Source organism: Polyodon spathula, chromosome 24 (assembly GCF_017654505.1).
Source record: "Polyodon spathula isolate WHYD16114869_AA chromosome 24, ASM1765450v1, whole genome shotgun sequence".
Classification (NCBI taxonomy): domain Eukaryota; kingdom Metazoa; phylum Chordata; class Actinopteri; order Acipenseriformes; family Polyodontidae; genus Polyodon; species Polyodon spathula.
This window is the reverse complement of record NC_054557.1, coordinates 9843119-9858610: the sequence shown is the minus strand read 5'-3', so window position 1 is coordinate 9858610 and position 15492 is coordinate 9843119. Positions and strand designations below refer to the sequence as shown.

Here is a 15492-nt window from a genome sequence, read left to right as displayed (position 1 = left end):
TTAATATGTCTCCATACGACCTTAGTAATACAGGAAAACATATTTATTTATGCTACTATAGTATGACAAAGCAGTGTCACAGTAGCAATATAATCTGAAACCATATATAAGTTATGTTATATTACTTTACATGTGATTATGGCAGATGTAATTCCTTGAAAAAAAAAAACAACAACAAAAAAAAAACATCACAAGCAAATATTTAAACCTGCTAAATGGGTCAGTTGTGATTCGGAATTAATTTATATCTGTATCTGCGAGGGGGGACACCTAGTGGCATTGATAGTTATTGTGAAGGCAGGAAGAATTTCCATTACATGACCAGGAAAGGGGCACACTGTGAATGCCTGAACAAGAACACATGGTTTAAATCTATTTATTTCTAAATTTAGTAGTAGCCAATTATTTTATTATTTTCTCCCAATTTAGAATGTCCAATTATTTATAGGCTCAGCTCACCGCTACCACCCCTGCGCTGACTTGGGAGGGGAGAAGATGAACACACATTGTCCTCTGAAGCTTGTGCCACCAGCCGCCCACTTCTTTACACACTGCAGGCAAGCCCGCAGGCACCCGGTCAGACTACAGAGATCGCTGGTGCGTGGTGAGCCGAGGACACCCTGGCCAACCTAAGCCCTCCTTTTCATTGTTTATCCCTTATATAATCTGTCAGGTTTAGGCTATTTTTAGCATACTAATGGGGCAACTAAACCAATTCACTTTGTGAACAATATACAGTCTAGTGCAGGGGCAGGCAACCCTGGTCCTGGAGAGCCTCAGGGTCTGCTGGTTTTTGTTTTACCCGAGCCTCTTAATGAGTTAATTCACTCAATGATTGGGCTTAATTGGTCAGAATTACCATTTGCTCCAGGTATTTAGCAATTGATGATTAAGAGATACCTACAAAACCTGCAGGACTGTGGCTCTCCAGGACTAGGGTTCCCTACCCCTGGTCTAGTGAGTGTGTGTGAGAGAAAAATTAAAATAAAAAAAGAAGATTTAGAAACAAGAAGCCATGTCACAGTTGTAGGATTTAAACACATTTTGCATGCCTGGACTGGACTGGAGTATTTTAAACAGAAATCTGTAATCTTGAAGCCTAAATCAAAAGCAGATCCATATTTCGAGAATTAAGCTGTGTGGTTCTGGTACAGGCTGACCTAAATTATACCATTATTAAAAAACAAAAAACAAAACAAAACAAAAAAACAGCTAATGGAAATAACAGGCTATTTAAGAGGTAGGACATTGACAATGTACCAAAATAATTAGTCATGTAACACAATGCTTCGTGGGGGAGTTTTGTTCTGTTTTGCAGTTTTACTTTTGTTCTTCTATATGTGAATCCAATGATGTCCACTGTGCCAAAACAACAAAGCTAATTGGAGCTTTTAAGTATTACATTTCATTTCTGTTTATTTGCCACATGTAAGAAGCAAGGCACACAACAGAGGACCGTGTGCTGGTTATATAAGATCATATTAAAACCAGCACTAGAGGCTTTAAACATGTGCTGGGAACATCATTAGCACAAGAAAGGCTAAGTTGAATACCTCCGAGTGGAGACAACACCAGTGTATAGTCATTAAAGATGGTTTCAATGAGTCCCCATGTGCTTTTCACTGGCCACGTGATTTCCAAGCCAAACATGGGCAATGATTTTTGATTGGCTTGTCTATTTCTGTGCTGCTGCTCTTATTTAAATCCTTCATCATAATGAGGACATTTTCAAGGTCAAGGTTTCAGTTTCATCTCATATCTTTCCTATTCATTTATGCTACTTTATGTGTTTCTAATGAACATTCACCTTCTTACATCCCTACTACTCTACACAAAGCTCCAAGCACCTGTGCAGTGTAGCTAGTAGGATTTCATTATATTTTCACACAAAACAAGGTGTAGCACAGCAGCTACGATTCCGTCCTTTCCAACACATTTTCAATGAAAATAGATAGCAAATTTTCTGTGATATATAGCCCAAACTCTTGTTTCTAAGGCATTACAGAAGAGCGCTTCTGTAATCCAAGCATGCCCAGGCTAGTATAAACATGGATACTGTGTGCATTGCTTGAACTTCGTCAGTACACAGCAAGACTTAAATAAGACTCCTAAGACGCCATAGGCTGAAAAGCATCTACAGAGCGGAAGCAGAGATCTCAAACAAGCTTGTTAGTCATGCATGTCGTTCAGGGTCCAGAATTCTGTGCACGATTTCGAAGGACAAAACCTTTATTACAAGAACGGCTTTTAATTAATGGTCACTTTTAGTGGTGCAGTTCTTAAATTCCAAACAGAATTGGGCAGCTTGCATTTTGTTAGTTTAGTTTTGCATTTTGCAGGCTGTGTGTGGAGTTCTAAATAGTTTATTTTAGAGTGCACATAACCAATGACTTTTTAATGAAGAAAGTGCCTCTTCCATTCCATTTCTGAGGAAAGGGAGTCTTCCTTCAGTTCCTGCTATGTGTTTTAATCTTAACCTGGAAATTCATGGAACAGGAGCAAGGGCTGTGAGGAATAAGCCCTAGGATTTGAAATAGAAATGATGTGCTTGTGACTTTAGGAAGGTGACACGCTTTGGAAGATGATATGCTTCCTCGTTGGCTTGCCAAGGCTGGGCAGCATGTATACTGCCCCCAGGAGGGGCCTGGAATGACAGAGGGATTGTTAAGATTGTCTGGGGGTCTCCTCTGCCTCTCAGACATCAAGGCCTAAGGTTGGGAAGTGACATTGCTTGCCCCCAAAGGGGCTGTTACAGAGGTGGTGCTGCATTTGGAGGGGAGGAAGGTGGAAAATGCAAAAAGAACAGAAAGAGTGTTTGAACCCAGGGTTTAAAAAGGCAGGTTAATTGACAGATTGGCTTGATTAGAGGAGCCCCTGCACCTGCTCCCCACATAGCAGCTAAAGGTTACAAAAAAACTACACAATGATTTAAAGACTTCCATGAAAGATGGACTTCCAGGTCCCATCTCCAGACTCAGTGTTAAAGAGAGATCCTTTCCAATGTCACAGCATTACATAAGTGTACTGTACTTTGATTTTATTTGTCAAAATCAATAGAGCTCAAATGTGTATCTATTTTCAGCCTCAAGCTGCAGTCTAATGGCTGTGGACCGGATTGAAAGAACAGCATCTTTTTCAAAGTTTGTTCAGTTTAAAAAATATTTTATCAGTCCAGAACTAATGCAATACAAACAGAAACTGTACTGTATTTTAGAATTCACCTTTGTGAAGATTGAATAAGGACCCGTAAGGAGGGTAATGGAAGATGAACGTTCACTGATGTCATGAAGCTAAGACTACCAATTCAACTGATGTATTAGCCATTCATTGGGAAAGCGTAAGGATGTTAATAAATTGTTGGTTGTCTTAGTTACACTGTTGATTTCATGGGTCTGCATATTTTAGTTACCGAAGTGGAACTTAAATGTTATTATGAGACTGTCATAAGCAACTTTCAATGGCAACATTCCTCATTTTTGTTGGTCTGTCAAAGACTTGTAGACAAACGCATTGGGTCCCGGGTACTTTAAACTGAAAAACAGGGTTTAAATGAACATTGAGCCATTTTGTTAAGAATGCTTTTCAATCACTCCAATATCTTTTTAATCGTATATAACGTGGCTGCTGGTTCTGTCAGTCAAGTTAACATGTAAAATGCCTTGCCTATTTACAAAACGACAGTGGATTCATAACTACTGCCAATCAAGAATTACGCACTGTATTAATAATGTGTCCCTGTGTACTCCGTAGCAACATCGAGTATATACACAATTTAGAAATACTTTGTTTTATAACAAAACCTGCAAATGTTTCCTTTTACTCGTAAAAAGTGAATTGTTTTTTGTAGTTTCCTGAATATAGAAACATAGAAAAAAAGAAACTGACTAAAAATAAAGAAACAAAACAATGCTGGGTGTTTTGCTTTGTACATTGTTCTTTATTATTTACTAGCTGTACAAACAATTGGTTCAAAAAAGTTTAAACAATGATTATCAAAATATTCTAGAACATTATCTAGGTGGATGACAGAAACAGAGTGGAAAGAAAGTGAGGCTGCACTTGCAATGAGAGAATTACACATTCTAAACCTACTCATCCTCTTCATCCTCTTCGTCACTGATGACGTACTTTTTGGGTTTTTTCATGGATTTCTCATGGTTGTCGTCGTCATCGTCGTCATCTTCAGCTTTCCTCTTCCCAGAAATTTCACCTTCCTGCAAAGTTGAACAAAACAAAAACCCAACGGCTCTTTACTCTGCTGCAGATTAACACCCAAACATTTGCACAAAAGTCATTTCTTCAACCCTGAAAAACAGAGCAACAACAGCAAACTCACACTACAGAGTCAATACACATGAGCACGTTACTTGTACTCCCTTACAAATTGCAAGACACTTTGCCTCAGGTGCTTAATCCAACTTGGCCTGGACTGTATGAAGTGTTGGTATATAATATTATTTCAAAAGGGACAGTGACTAAACAATACTTTCAAAAATATATCGTTTATACCAGATGATGACACATTTTAAAGCACTTTAACACATCTAAAAATAAAACTAAACCTTAGGTGCCATCTACAGGTGAGATATGGGACTGAATCTGCAGTATAGGACACAAGCAGTAACACAAAAGCCATACAGGGAAATAATAATAATAATAAAAAAACATTCCAAACAAAAGAATACTAATATGACCACCATGGTTAAACCTGACAAGAGTATGATGAACTCTCATTGACATTTTAAATTGGCCTGATCTAAAAAAAAAAAAATATTGTATTTGTAGTCAAACTTTGCAGCAAGGTAGTGTTACCTGAAAGGTAGTGCATCAATCTTACCAGCTATGGGGGATCTGCTTTACAAGTCCTCTAGTTCGGACAACAGCAAGGTTGCTCTGCTTTCAGTGCAGCTAAAATTACTATCCAGAGTGATTACCTCTAATTTCACACCAGTGGGGAGCAACTGAACCTGGGCTAAACTGAAATATTCAAATCAGCTTTAAACAAAGCATTATGTAGTCACTGCAAGAGAACTCCCTGCTGTACAAGTAACTTGTAGTAAAGCAAGTGTGCTCTTAAGCCAATTAAAGTATTGTGGCAAAATGAAACTCTTGCATATGTCCAATTAGAATTACAATTCTGAATGCAATACGTCCTAAAATTTGCCTTTTTTTATTAGGTTTGCATAAGTTTTATTATCTTGGCAGTTTAATTAGGTATTCAAACAATGCAAATTGCACATTAGAATAAAACGGTATTAAATCTGAATAGGGTGTTGCTATGGCTTAAAAAGAACCTATTCACTTTGTAAAGAACACACTGGTTTTATAAAGAGCCACTGCATACACACCTCATCACTGTCGAGTTTCTTAGCCTTCAACAGTCTCTGTGCTCGGTCCTCATCAGACCCCTCATCACTGTCAGAGGAGTAAATTCTGGCACGTTCCTCTGTAAAAAAAAAAAACAAGCAGTGTTAAATGTATTAGAATTCTTAAGCAAGCAACCCAGTAATGAGTTTAAGTGGAATAACTTTCAAATCACATATGGTTTTCCAGTTGAGGATGTTAGGCCTAGCCTAGGGTTTTAACCCTTTGCGGTCCTACGTCAGTCCAGGTCCGACATTACAATTTTCCCTTTCCTGTCCGACATCATCAGAAAGACGTAAAGCACAGGTCTCTAATAGTTTTTTCTCCGGAAAAAGCAGAGAAAACCTTTCAATGGCTGAGTAAGACGAATGAAGCCGAAAAAAAAAGTACCATAGAGATAACACAGACATAAACAAAGGAGACAGCTGCTTCTGCATCCAGCGCTCAAGGAATATCACGGACATTTGCAGAGGTTTTTGAGATGTTACAGTAATACAATAATGACTTGGGTCACATTATTGAGGAGTTTGGTGATAAAACGAGTGATCAGGAGAGGATTTATCAGCATGCACTTCTATAAAGAGGTATATGAAAAATACAGTGAACAAGGGGTGGCTGGAGAGTGTCCTTTTGCGATTCAATGCCTTTTAAACCTGTTTTACTCTGGAAAAAAAAAAAAAAATTTAAGCAACATGTATAAAATAAACAGCGTGTGTGAAAATAAATTGGACCTGACGTGCCTGGCAAGCGCTGAATAAATGGACCACAAAGGGTTAAAAGATTACAGAATAAAGTTCCAAAAATATTACCTTTTGTGAACTTTCATTCAGTGTAGTTGTGAAAAGAAGCACAAGTTATATATCAACGTTTATGCATTTGTTTAAAAAAAGAAAATGATCTGGTACCACTCCCCAGATGAAAAGATCAAGGAAGCTCAAGACTATCTACAAGTATTCCAAGCTTTCTTTAGCAAACTATGGTACCAGATGCAATCTTTTTTTTTTAAATTTATGTAAAAGTGAACAGACAGGCAAGCGAGATCTCAGGACTACCTCTTATTCCACTGCCGCCCCTATATTTGCTCTTGATGGCAGCCAGGCTGATGGATTCCTCTCCCTCTTCCTCCTCCTCGTAGCGGTCAGGCTCCAGGTAGTTGGCGCTGAGTCCTCGCTGGTGCTGCTTCTCCCTCATTCTGCGTTGCTGGGACTCCCTGCGAATCGAGGCACGCAGCCTCTCCTCCTCTTTCTGAACTCAACAGAATCACAATTTTAGCTTCTGAGGGTTCGGCTCATCAGAAAGGACCATGACGGTCACTGGCTCATAATAAAATAACCAAATCTATCTTGTGGACTAGGACTGGTCTTCAGTGTTTCTACCGTTACTTCCAATTCAGGAAGTTTGTATGTCCCCATTTGCTTAATCTGTATATTATCTCCCCATTCTCAGATGCAGATCTTCTGCTACAAAATGTGTTGTTAATGATCGTGGCAAAGCTCAAAACAAATGCAGCCCTCTAAAAGGCTATTTTAGATTGATTACGGCATTTTCAGCACTCATAATAAAATAAACATTGAAAAGCTCTGTAAAAAATAAATGTCTATTTTTAGGACTGTGGGAATGTTTTAACCTCTACACATCAGATGAGCTACTGATATTCACAGGGATATTCACTGTGAAGAATATTAAAAGCAGCCGGGACACACCAGACCTCTTTATATACAGCATCCTTACCTTGATCATCTCATTGCGCTGAGACTCTGGGTCCCGGCCTGCCATTGGCAATATTCGAATCTTCTGGGTCTTAGAACACCTGTCTGCTAAGGACAGCGTCATCTTCCTGTGAGTGGCACTGTCTGTGGAATGAGGCCTGCACAGAACAAGAAAAAGAAAGGGTTCTCACTCTCCTGTCTCTTAAATATATCCCTAAAGCACTTCTTCAAAACACTACAATGAAAGAGACTCGGCAATTAACAGACTGAGAAGGGTCAAGTTCAATTTTTTAGGACTTTTTCTAACAAAATGAAACAGTAATCTACAAGGGGATGTTCCAATTTCAGAATCATGGGAATTAATACATTTTTAATCCAAATTAACTTGGTAGAAAAAACACACTGTTCTAAGCTAATAAAAAACATTAAGAATCCACTCCCTAGCCACATTTTATCAAGTGTGACCTATGAAAAATGTCATGTAAGGCATTGCTAGAATGAATTGTGACACTAATGCCTTGAACTTAATCCCTCAGTATTCAAGATGCTTTTTGTGTACATTGCCAGGGTGCTCACCTGAATGTCAGTTTGGTCTTGAACACAGCCTGTCCCTGGAGACCGGTACCCTGTCTGATGAAGAGATGGTTGTGATCTCCTTGCAGTGGAGCCTTGTACACATCAAACACTTCATTTCCCAAGTGCAAGGACATGCTGGAACGGAAGAACAAACACTCACCATGAACCAAACCTATACCAGGAGTGTACATCTCTCCGCCTCGTCGGCATGTCCAAAAATAAGCTGCAACTTTAAAACTAGCAACATTCTGAAGGTTTCTGCTCAGATTTCGTCCTGACTGGCTCTATAAAGAGTAGACAACAGTCAGTGTGGATATCAATAAATAAATACATACATCCCATTATCCTGCATGCTTTTCTCTTATAATGGACTATAAGCCATTTAACAGATCACAGATCATTAGGTAAGATTTATTTAGCTCAAAGTGAGATGGCTCCCCCTGGTGTACTACTAGATCTACAATAATTAATTATGTTTAAGTACAGTATGGCAATACCCCCCCCCCCCCCCCCCCCCCCAAACAAAAGCAACGAAAAAACAATTTTGAAAATAACAACGTTTTCTGATTGGCAGATGGCCCTATGGGTCATATTTGCTTTTAGTCAATTTTCCTAAATCTCATTTAACCTAGCTAAATGTGGTGTGAAATGGGCCATTAGCTGCCATAACTGCAATCACAATATGCAATTTATTTTGACTACTTGGATGCAGTAGAGATTATTTTGACACACACACACACACACACACACACACACACACACACACACACACACCTGTGGCTGCAGTTTATGCCCACTGCTTCAATACATGTAATAACATAAAATACCACAAATGTTCTGCAAAATTATTGAGACAACTGGGATCAAAAAAGGCTCTGAAGAAAGAAAAGTCCTGTTATGTATTCAATGAAGAGGCTATTCAGAATTCCTTGCCTTGTGTACTAAAATCATGACGTCTTGACTAAAGCCGCAGTTGGGAGTTCCCAGGGCTTGTTTTATGGGTGAGTATCAAAATCTGTGTATAAACGGATATACTTGTCCACACTGTTACATTTACAGTGGATATTGGTCATAGTGATCTCTTTTTCATGATACTGAAATATATTTACAGTGCTACTGACGATTATGTAGGAGGATAAAATTATCTTGAAGCACAATGGCACTAAATTGCCATGGTTCTGTGATTCAGATATGTGCCTAACACATATAAATCTCCATACCTTCCATCTGACCACTTCACAATCCGTGCATTGCTTTCACGGATTTCGGTTCCCTCCTCATCTCGCCGCGTCTTCCATCGAATAGTGTTTTCTACCTGGATGAAATAGTAATTTGCTACTTATTGGAAAGTAGCAAGGTCCTCTCATCATACAGAGTGCAGTACCCGTTGATGCAATATACCAATAGCCGTGTGGATTTGTTTGCTGTTTCTTCACTTACCTTCAGTTTAAGTCTGGTTCTTCCTTCTTCATCCAACATCTCCTCATCTTCAAACTCATCCTCATAATACTGAGGGTCAAATGGCCTGAGAAACAGAAGCAGAAAATCATCTAACACCATCACAGCATTTGACAGTTTTCATTTTATTATTAATAGGACTGAAGAAATAGTTACCTTGGTTCCACACTGAGAAAGTTAGGCAGTTTGACAAAGTAGAGGTCGCTTCCCAAATCAGTGTTGACTTTGGGAATCTCTACTTCTATTCTTGTTTCTGGAACAGGTTCTTCCTCTGGATGATCAGCTTCCATTCCATCCTCATTGTCCTGGGATATAAAACAAGAATTAATCAGTTTGGACCCAAAGAAGCTAAAGTCAAAATGTTCCCTAACATTTTAATCTGGTTTTAAACCCATAGGATATATAGACACATTAGCTTGTAATGTAATCATTTGTAAGTTACCACCAGAAAGCTAATGTGTAACATGAAACACAGACAGTCACCGCCAATACTTATCCACATTTGAACCTCTCAATTATATGTGCTGAAAAACATAACACCAAGTTACCGATAAGGATAATCTGTTCTCTGATGTGTAAAACTAAACATACATAGGTACAGGCTTGGAATAGATATTGAGATAAAAATCTAAATATTTCAGAGCACTGCACTCACAAGTGGCTGTCCTGGGGTGGTGGGCTTTTCAGTATCGCTGTCTGAGGAAATATCATCAGCTTCTCCAAAGAGGTCATCTGCTGCAGGTTTACTTTCTATAAGAAACAGTAACATGACCTCACCATCATGCACTACAGGTCTGTAAAGTATTTCTCACTCAAACCTTGTATCTTCATTTATCAAGGATAAATAGAATTCAACAACTTGTTAGCTGTGCTACTGATATGATGTGCCATATCAAACACACACAATGTGAATTTGCTCTGAATTGCAAGCCTATACACGAGCAATATATCAAGGAGTCAGCCTCATTTAAAATGAATCAACTAAATGGAAGCAAATTACCTTTGTGTCCTCCAACATCACTGTCAGAATCAGAATCTGATGCTACTGTCTTCTTGTGCTTTTGTCTCACAAAGTCATCTTCACTGTCGCTGCCTTTAGGAGATTCTGCAAGAAACAAAATGAGAAGAAAATGTATAATGGACTTCTTATTTTAATTATGGGGTTAAGCAATGTTTTTTTTCAGACTAAGTGATGCTTGAATTAAAAAAAAAAAGAAAAAAAAAACATGACATCTTTAAATGAATATTTTTTAATAATGTGCATTAAGTGTGTTATTGGGTATCACTATTGTTCTGAAACTGAATTTTAATGTATTTTACAGAACTGTCGACTGTCTTTCAAGAAGATATCTTCTACTGTAGAACTAAGACAATGCCAAACAGGTGACTCCTGTTGACGCAATCAAGGTGCGAGTAAACGATGCTTCAGGAAGTTGTTTAGACAAGAACAGGTTTGTTTTTTGCCCCCTACCTGACTTGTGCTCCCGTTGTTCTTCCTCTTCATCATCGGAGCGCCTGTGCTCATCACCCGATTGCTGTGGTTTTGCCTCGTCATCTGATTGATCACTTTTGGCCCACTTCTCATCCTCTGAATGAGCCTCTTTTCCTGAGCCCTCAGCCTCGGAGTGGAGACTGGCAGCGTGGGACCTGGGGCTTACAGTCTCAGACCGCGGACTAGCAGGCTCAGATCGTGGGCTGCCCGCCTCTGAATGGGCGCTAGCTGCCTCAGACCGGGGACTAGGTGCCCCAGACCGGGGACTGCCCGCCTCAGACTGAGGACTGCCCGCCTCAGACTGAGGACTGCCCGCCTCAGACTGAGGACTGCCTGTGTTAGATCTGTGTCCGCCATCTTCCTCATCATGGTGCCCTTCTGAGCCACTGTGCTGCTCCACGTCTGAATGCTCATTGTCCTCCTGCTCAGAATGCACACTGGCCTCCGACTGGTTGTCTGACCTCTCTGACCTGTTGTCACTTCCACTGTGTTGGGAGCCATGTTCGTCTTCGCTATCATCACCAAACAGCTCCTTGTTACTGGGCTGCCCTGCATCTCTGTCGTCTTCATCATCATCATCATCATCATCATCATCATCACGGTGACATTCCCTTTCACTGTCACTCCCTGATGCATTACTCACAGACCTGGGCTGTTCTTGCTCAGAGTCAGAACCAGACCCGGACCCGGAATCTAACAAGAGAGGGATGTTCTGTCACTGTGGATCTATTCTGCATGTCATGAATTACAGAAAATAGGCAAACAGAATAACTGAATGTTGATTCACTATTTTAAACACTCAATCATAATCATTAAAGAGAAAGCGCTTTTATCTTCGACTTTTTAAACTCCAGTTACTTTAGTATTGCTGACATTGAATATTTTGGTGTATTCAAATATACCAAATGACTGCGCCTATTGAAAGATTATGTCAATTTAATACAATAAGACATTATGTTTTACTGATCCCGTCACATGAACACAATACAGCTAGTTAGTAAGGTCATTCAGCTTAATGTGCAAAACAAAAAACAAACATCTCTTAGAATCCATTTTTATTGTCTAAAATACAGTTACTGAGAAAACTACTGTACTGCATTCTGATTATATGCTAAAATAAGCAATAAATTCCATACAACAAGGCAACGTACTTTGCCAACGGGCAGCAGTAAAATCCAAAGTTTAATATAGTGGTTTGAGTGAACCTGTGTAATGTTTTTCTGTAGATCGTAGATTTTCCAAGACAAATAAAGTTAACGGTACAAGACTGGTGCTGATAATACACGTAGTTACATTCTAAACTTTTCCAAAGCAAACTTTAACCGCTTGAATAATAATAATAATAATAATAATAATAATAATAATAATAATAATAATAATAATAATAAAAAATCTACCATGATTACAACATCACCTAATAACCATGTTAATTAAACACAACATCCACTTTTTGTGGCGCGAATGTGTCTAAACAAATTAAGCACACCACTAAATGTACAAAGAATTTATGCGTGGAATGACTATTCTTCCAAAAAGAAAGAGTTACCTTGGTGTTCATTCTCGCTGTCACCATCGCTCCCAAACAAATCCTCCATATCCGCCATTTTTCAGAGTCGCCGAGACTGGAAGTTAAACAAATCGTATTTGTTTCCTGTCGCTGTTGAAAAAAAGAACTGCACTAAAATATTTGACCAGTAGATAGCGCTGCAGGACGCAAGGGTTTTCCTCTAGAACGTCTTTGATTGAAAAAACTACAAATAAATACTTTAACGGAATCTTATTGCTGCTACATGGAAAAAACAGGCGATTTTTTATTTCCATGTAATGACGTGTTACATTACGAATACGTAATTAATTTACAACTAATCATTTAAATACGTGTAAACTACACTGGTGCAGCAATCCCTTCTGTAAAACACAGACTGCTGGAAAATCAACCTTTTCACAACAGTCCTAAATTAAACAGGCAGGCAAAAATAATAATAATAATAATAATAATAATAATAATAATAATAATAATAATAATAATAATAATAATAATAATAATGTTTTTTTTACATAGTTTGTAGCATTTTTCAGTTTGTATGCTTTTCTACCATGACCATATTAGTTTGGGGGGAAAAAAGCTAATTCACTCCCCAGGAAATACAAATACAAAATACAACAGTATTACAGTCAAGGCTGCTAATGGTAATATTTTTTATTTAACATTTAAAACATAAAACATATCAAATACAAAAAAAAATAAAAATAAAAAAATGTATCATATACAAAGAAAAAACAGGATCCGTCCTGTAATAATAGTACAGTAGGTACAAAACTGTCCAATTTACAAAAACGTCAGGCTCACTATCCATTACATTACAATGCGTTTAATCATTTTGGGTAGTACAGGACTGAGTTCAGGTAATCCAATATTCAGTTCTATTGATAAAACATCTGTCTCTATTTTGATGGAAAGTTTGAAAAGGTTAGTACTGCATAACTGCTATACTGCATACTCTCAATTGCAAGAATAACCTTGTTCTCATGTGTGATATGAGTGAAACAGAGTTCATGCTGAGGTAAATAATGCTAATATATACAATATATAGTTTTATATATCTGCATCTTGTAAAGCGCTTTGTGATGGTGGTCCACTATGAAAGGCGCTATGTAAAATAAAGATTGACTGATTAATTGACATATCCATTGCAATTAAAAAGGGGCAATAAAATAACAAAATTATAAGCAAACAAATATATGTTTTAGTTTAAAAAAAAATCCTTAATACCTCAACAGTCTGTCAAAGTGACACATTTTTTTATGAACGTTGGCTGTTGTTTATTACAGGTACTCTTTAGTTAGTTCACCCTATAGTGACATCTACTGGATAAAACCAGGTAGTGCAACTATTATAGTCATTAAGGGTTCTTTTATTCTTTTTCATCTCAGTCAGCAGCGTATCACAAAAGTTTCATTTCTTATCTGTCTCTTGAGACCACAACCTTTATATTACAGTCAGTCTTACCTCCTGCTTAATTGCTGTAGCTGGTGCATCAATGGTCCATCATACGCTGCAAACGGTTGAGACAGAAGTCCAGCTTATTTTCTTTTAACCACACAGCAACATCTTCCTTTGTCCAAGTGCTCACAACTGAGACACTTTTACTGGCCTTCTACTGGTTTGCATTTGAAGGTACAATCAGACCTTGTAAAAAATTAAAAATAAATAGTGATATTATAATTACATGACAATGCAATGGTCTGTACCAAGTGGCAATCATATGGTAACACAAGAGAATCTAAAATAATTTCATCCATTGGTAGAACGGGGCCACAGTGGTAATATTTGCCTGTGTTATCATACTGTTTTGAAACATTACACAAATTCATTGCTGTGAAATACTTGTTCCACCTCAGTGGATGTGTGCTGCTGGTAATGCAGTGTTCTCTTATGAGGGCCCGCTTGTATTTTGATGGTAACCTATTGATATTTTTTCTTATCTTTTCTGTAAGGGGTATTATATGGCACCCACAGCTAGTTCATATCATAAGAAGCTTTCACCTCAGCTAAGGCAAGCTCTCTTTGAACTTTGAACTTTACTGCAGCCCGTTAGTTTTTTGTTTATTTGTTCCCTCACTAATAAATAAAAGTCATTTAGACTTTTTTCATTCGTTTTGCAATTATGTTCAAAATTACTGCCTTCCCACCTTTACAAGGAAAACATTTTTTGCCCATTCAGTTAGACCAACCATTATCCATTTTAACAGATTATTATTATTTGTTTATTTAGCAGAAGCCTTTATCCAAGGTGACTTAGAGACTAGGGTGTGTGAACTATGCATCAGCTGCAGAGTCACTTACAACAGCGTCTCACCCAAAAGACGGAGCACAAGGAGATTAAGTGACTTTCTCAGGGTCATACAATGAGTCAGTGAGTGAGCTGGGATTTGAACCGGGGACCTCCTTCTTTAACCACTGACAGTATGCATGCGGTATGACAATCTTGGTTCTCTTTAGCTTGCTAAACAAGGAATCCACCCTGAACAGTTATGTCATTATATAAATATGAACTACTGATTTTGACCCTCGTTATATACAGTAGTGTATAGGTAGTTGTTTGTGTTTAAATGTATAATGTGCTTGCCCTCCTTTTAGCAATGCCATCTGCATTATCTGTAAGAAAACATACAAACGCAGCCATAATAAAAGTGCAGTGACTTCCACCCGTCTGGCTGATAGTTTCATAACTGGAAACTGTACTCAGCCTATACAACGAGGATGGGTTGAGAGGTAGGGCTTCATCAGAAGTCTTTTCAATCTACTAGAAACATTTATTATTGAATTTCAAATGTCTAAATTAGGGTTATTTAACCAGGGTATTACCCTTGGGATATCTCATTTGCATGGGGGTCTTTCTATTGTTATATAGTGTATCTTGTTTATACAATACCATGGAAAAAAGCTATATTGTTACCATGGAAAGGTTGATCCCCATACAGAATGGGGGTGGGGAGTGAATATACTGTACCTGTTCTGCAATTTGGGCTTTCTTTGTGTTTAGGAGAGGTACATATAATAACAACATAGGCCTGCTCCACAACTTGTTCCCCATACTCTGCGATACAAACCTTCAAGTCTTACTTTCAAAGTAGTGTTGACATAGCAAGCCAAGACAGAATTATTTAGAAACAAGCTGTGTACTTACACTTGACTGGAATATTCCACCAGTTTGAAAGGATTACCTGACAAGGACAAGGAAGTTTGATCTTAATGAATACTCTTGAATGTATATTATATTTTAAAATCTGTTTATCATCCCTTGATCGGTCTTCTTAATCATGATTATTTACATAGGTATTTTGATATCTGACACATAAAGTGACCAGTAGATTTACTATGAGCAAAGA

General features: G+C 38.1%; 1 protein-coding gene across 1 annotated transcript; it reads right to left on the bottom strand.

Annotated features, from left to right (window-relative positions):
• Positions 1–3891: 3891 nt before the first annotated feature.
• LOC121299325 (RNA polymerase-associated protein LEO1-like) lies at positions 3892–12247 on the bottom strand. Its single transcript, XM_041227016.1, has 12 exons — positions 12146–12247; positions 10579–11292; positions 10108–10212; positions 9763–9857; positions 9264–9412; positions 9090–9174; positions 8870–8964; positions 7650–7784; positions 7096–7231; positions 6417–6609; positions 5349–5446; positions 3892–4214 (listed from the first exon to the last, which is right to left on the bottom strand). Exons 1-12 carry the CDS (start codon positions 12201–12203, stop codon positions 4089–4091), a joined length of 1989 nt encoding a protein of 662 aa, XP_041082950.1. The 5' UTR covers positions 12204–12247; the 3' UTR covers positions 3892–4088.
• Between the last annotated feature and the right edge of the window lie 3245 nt (positions 12248–15492).

Bases quoted from the DNA above. Each gene is read 5' to 3' on its own strand.
- LOC121299325 (XM_041227016.1), bottom strand. From the start codon at position 12,203: ATGGCGGATATGGAGGATTTGTTTGGGAGCGATGGTGACAGCGAGAAT. The intron at 10,213-10,578 runs GTAGGGGGCAAA...TGTTTCTTGCAG, and splicing joins ACAACGGGAGCACAAGTCAG to AATCTCCTAAAGGCAGCGAC. The intron at 8,965-9,089 runs GTAAGTGAAGAA...TATTTCATCCAG, and splicing joins GAACCAGACTTAAACTGAAG to GTAGAAAACACTATTCGATG.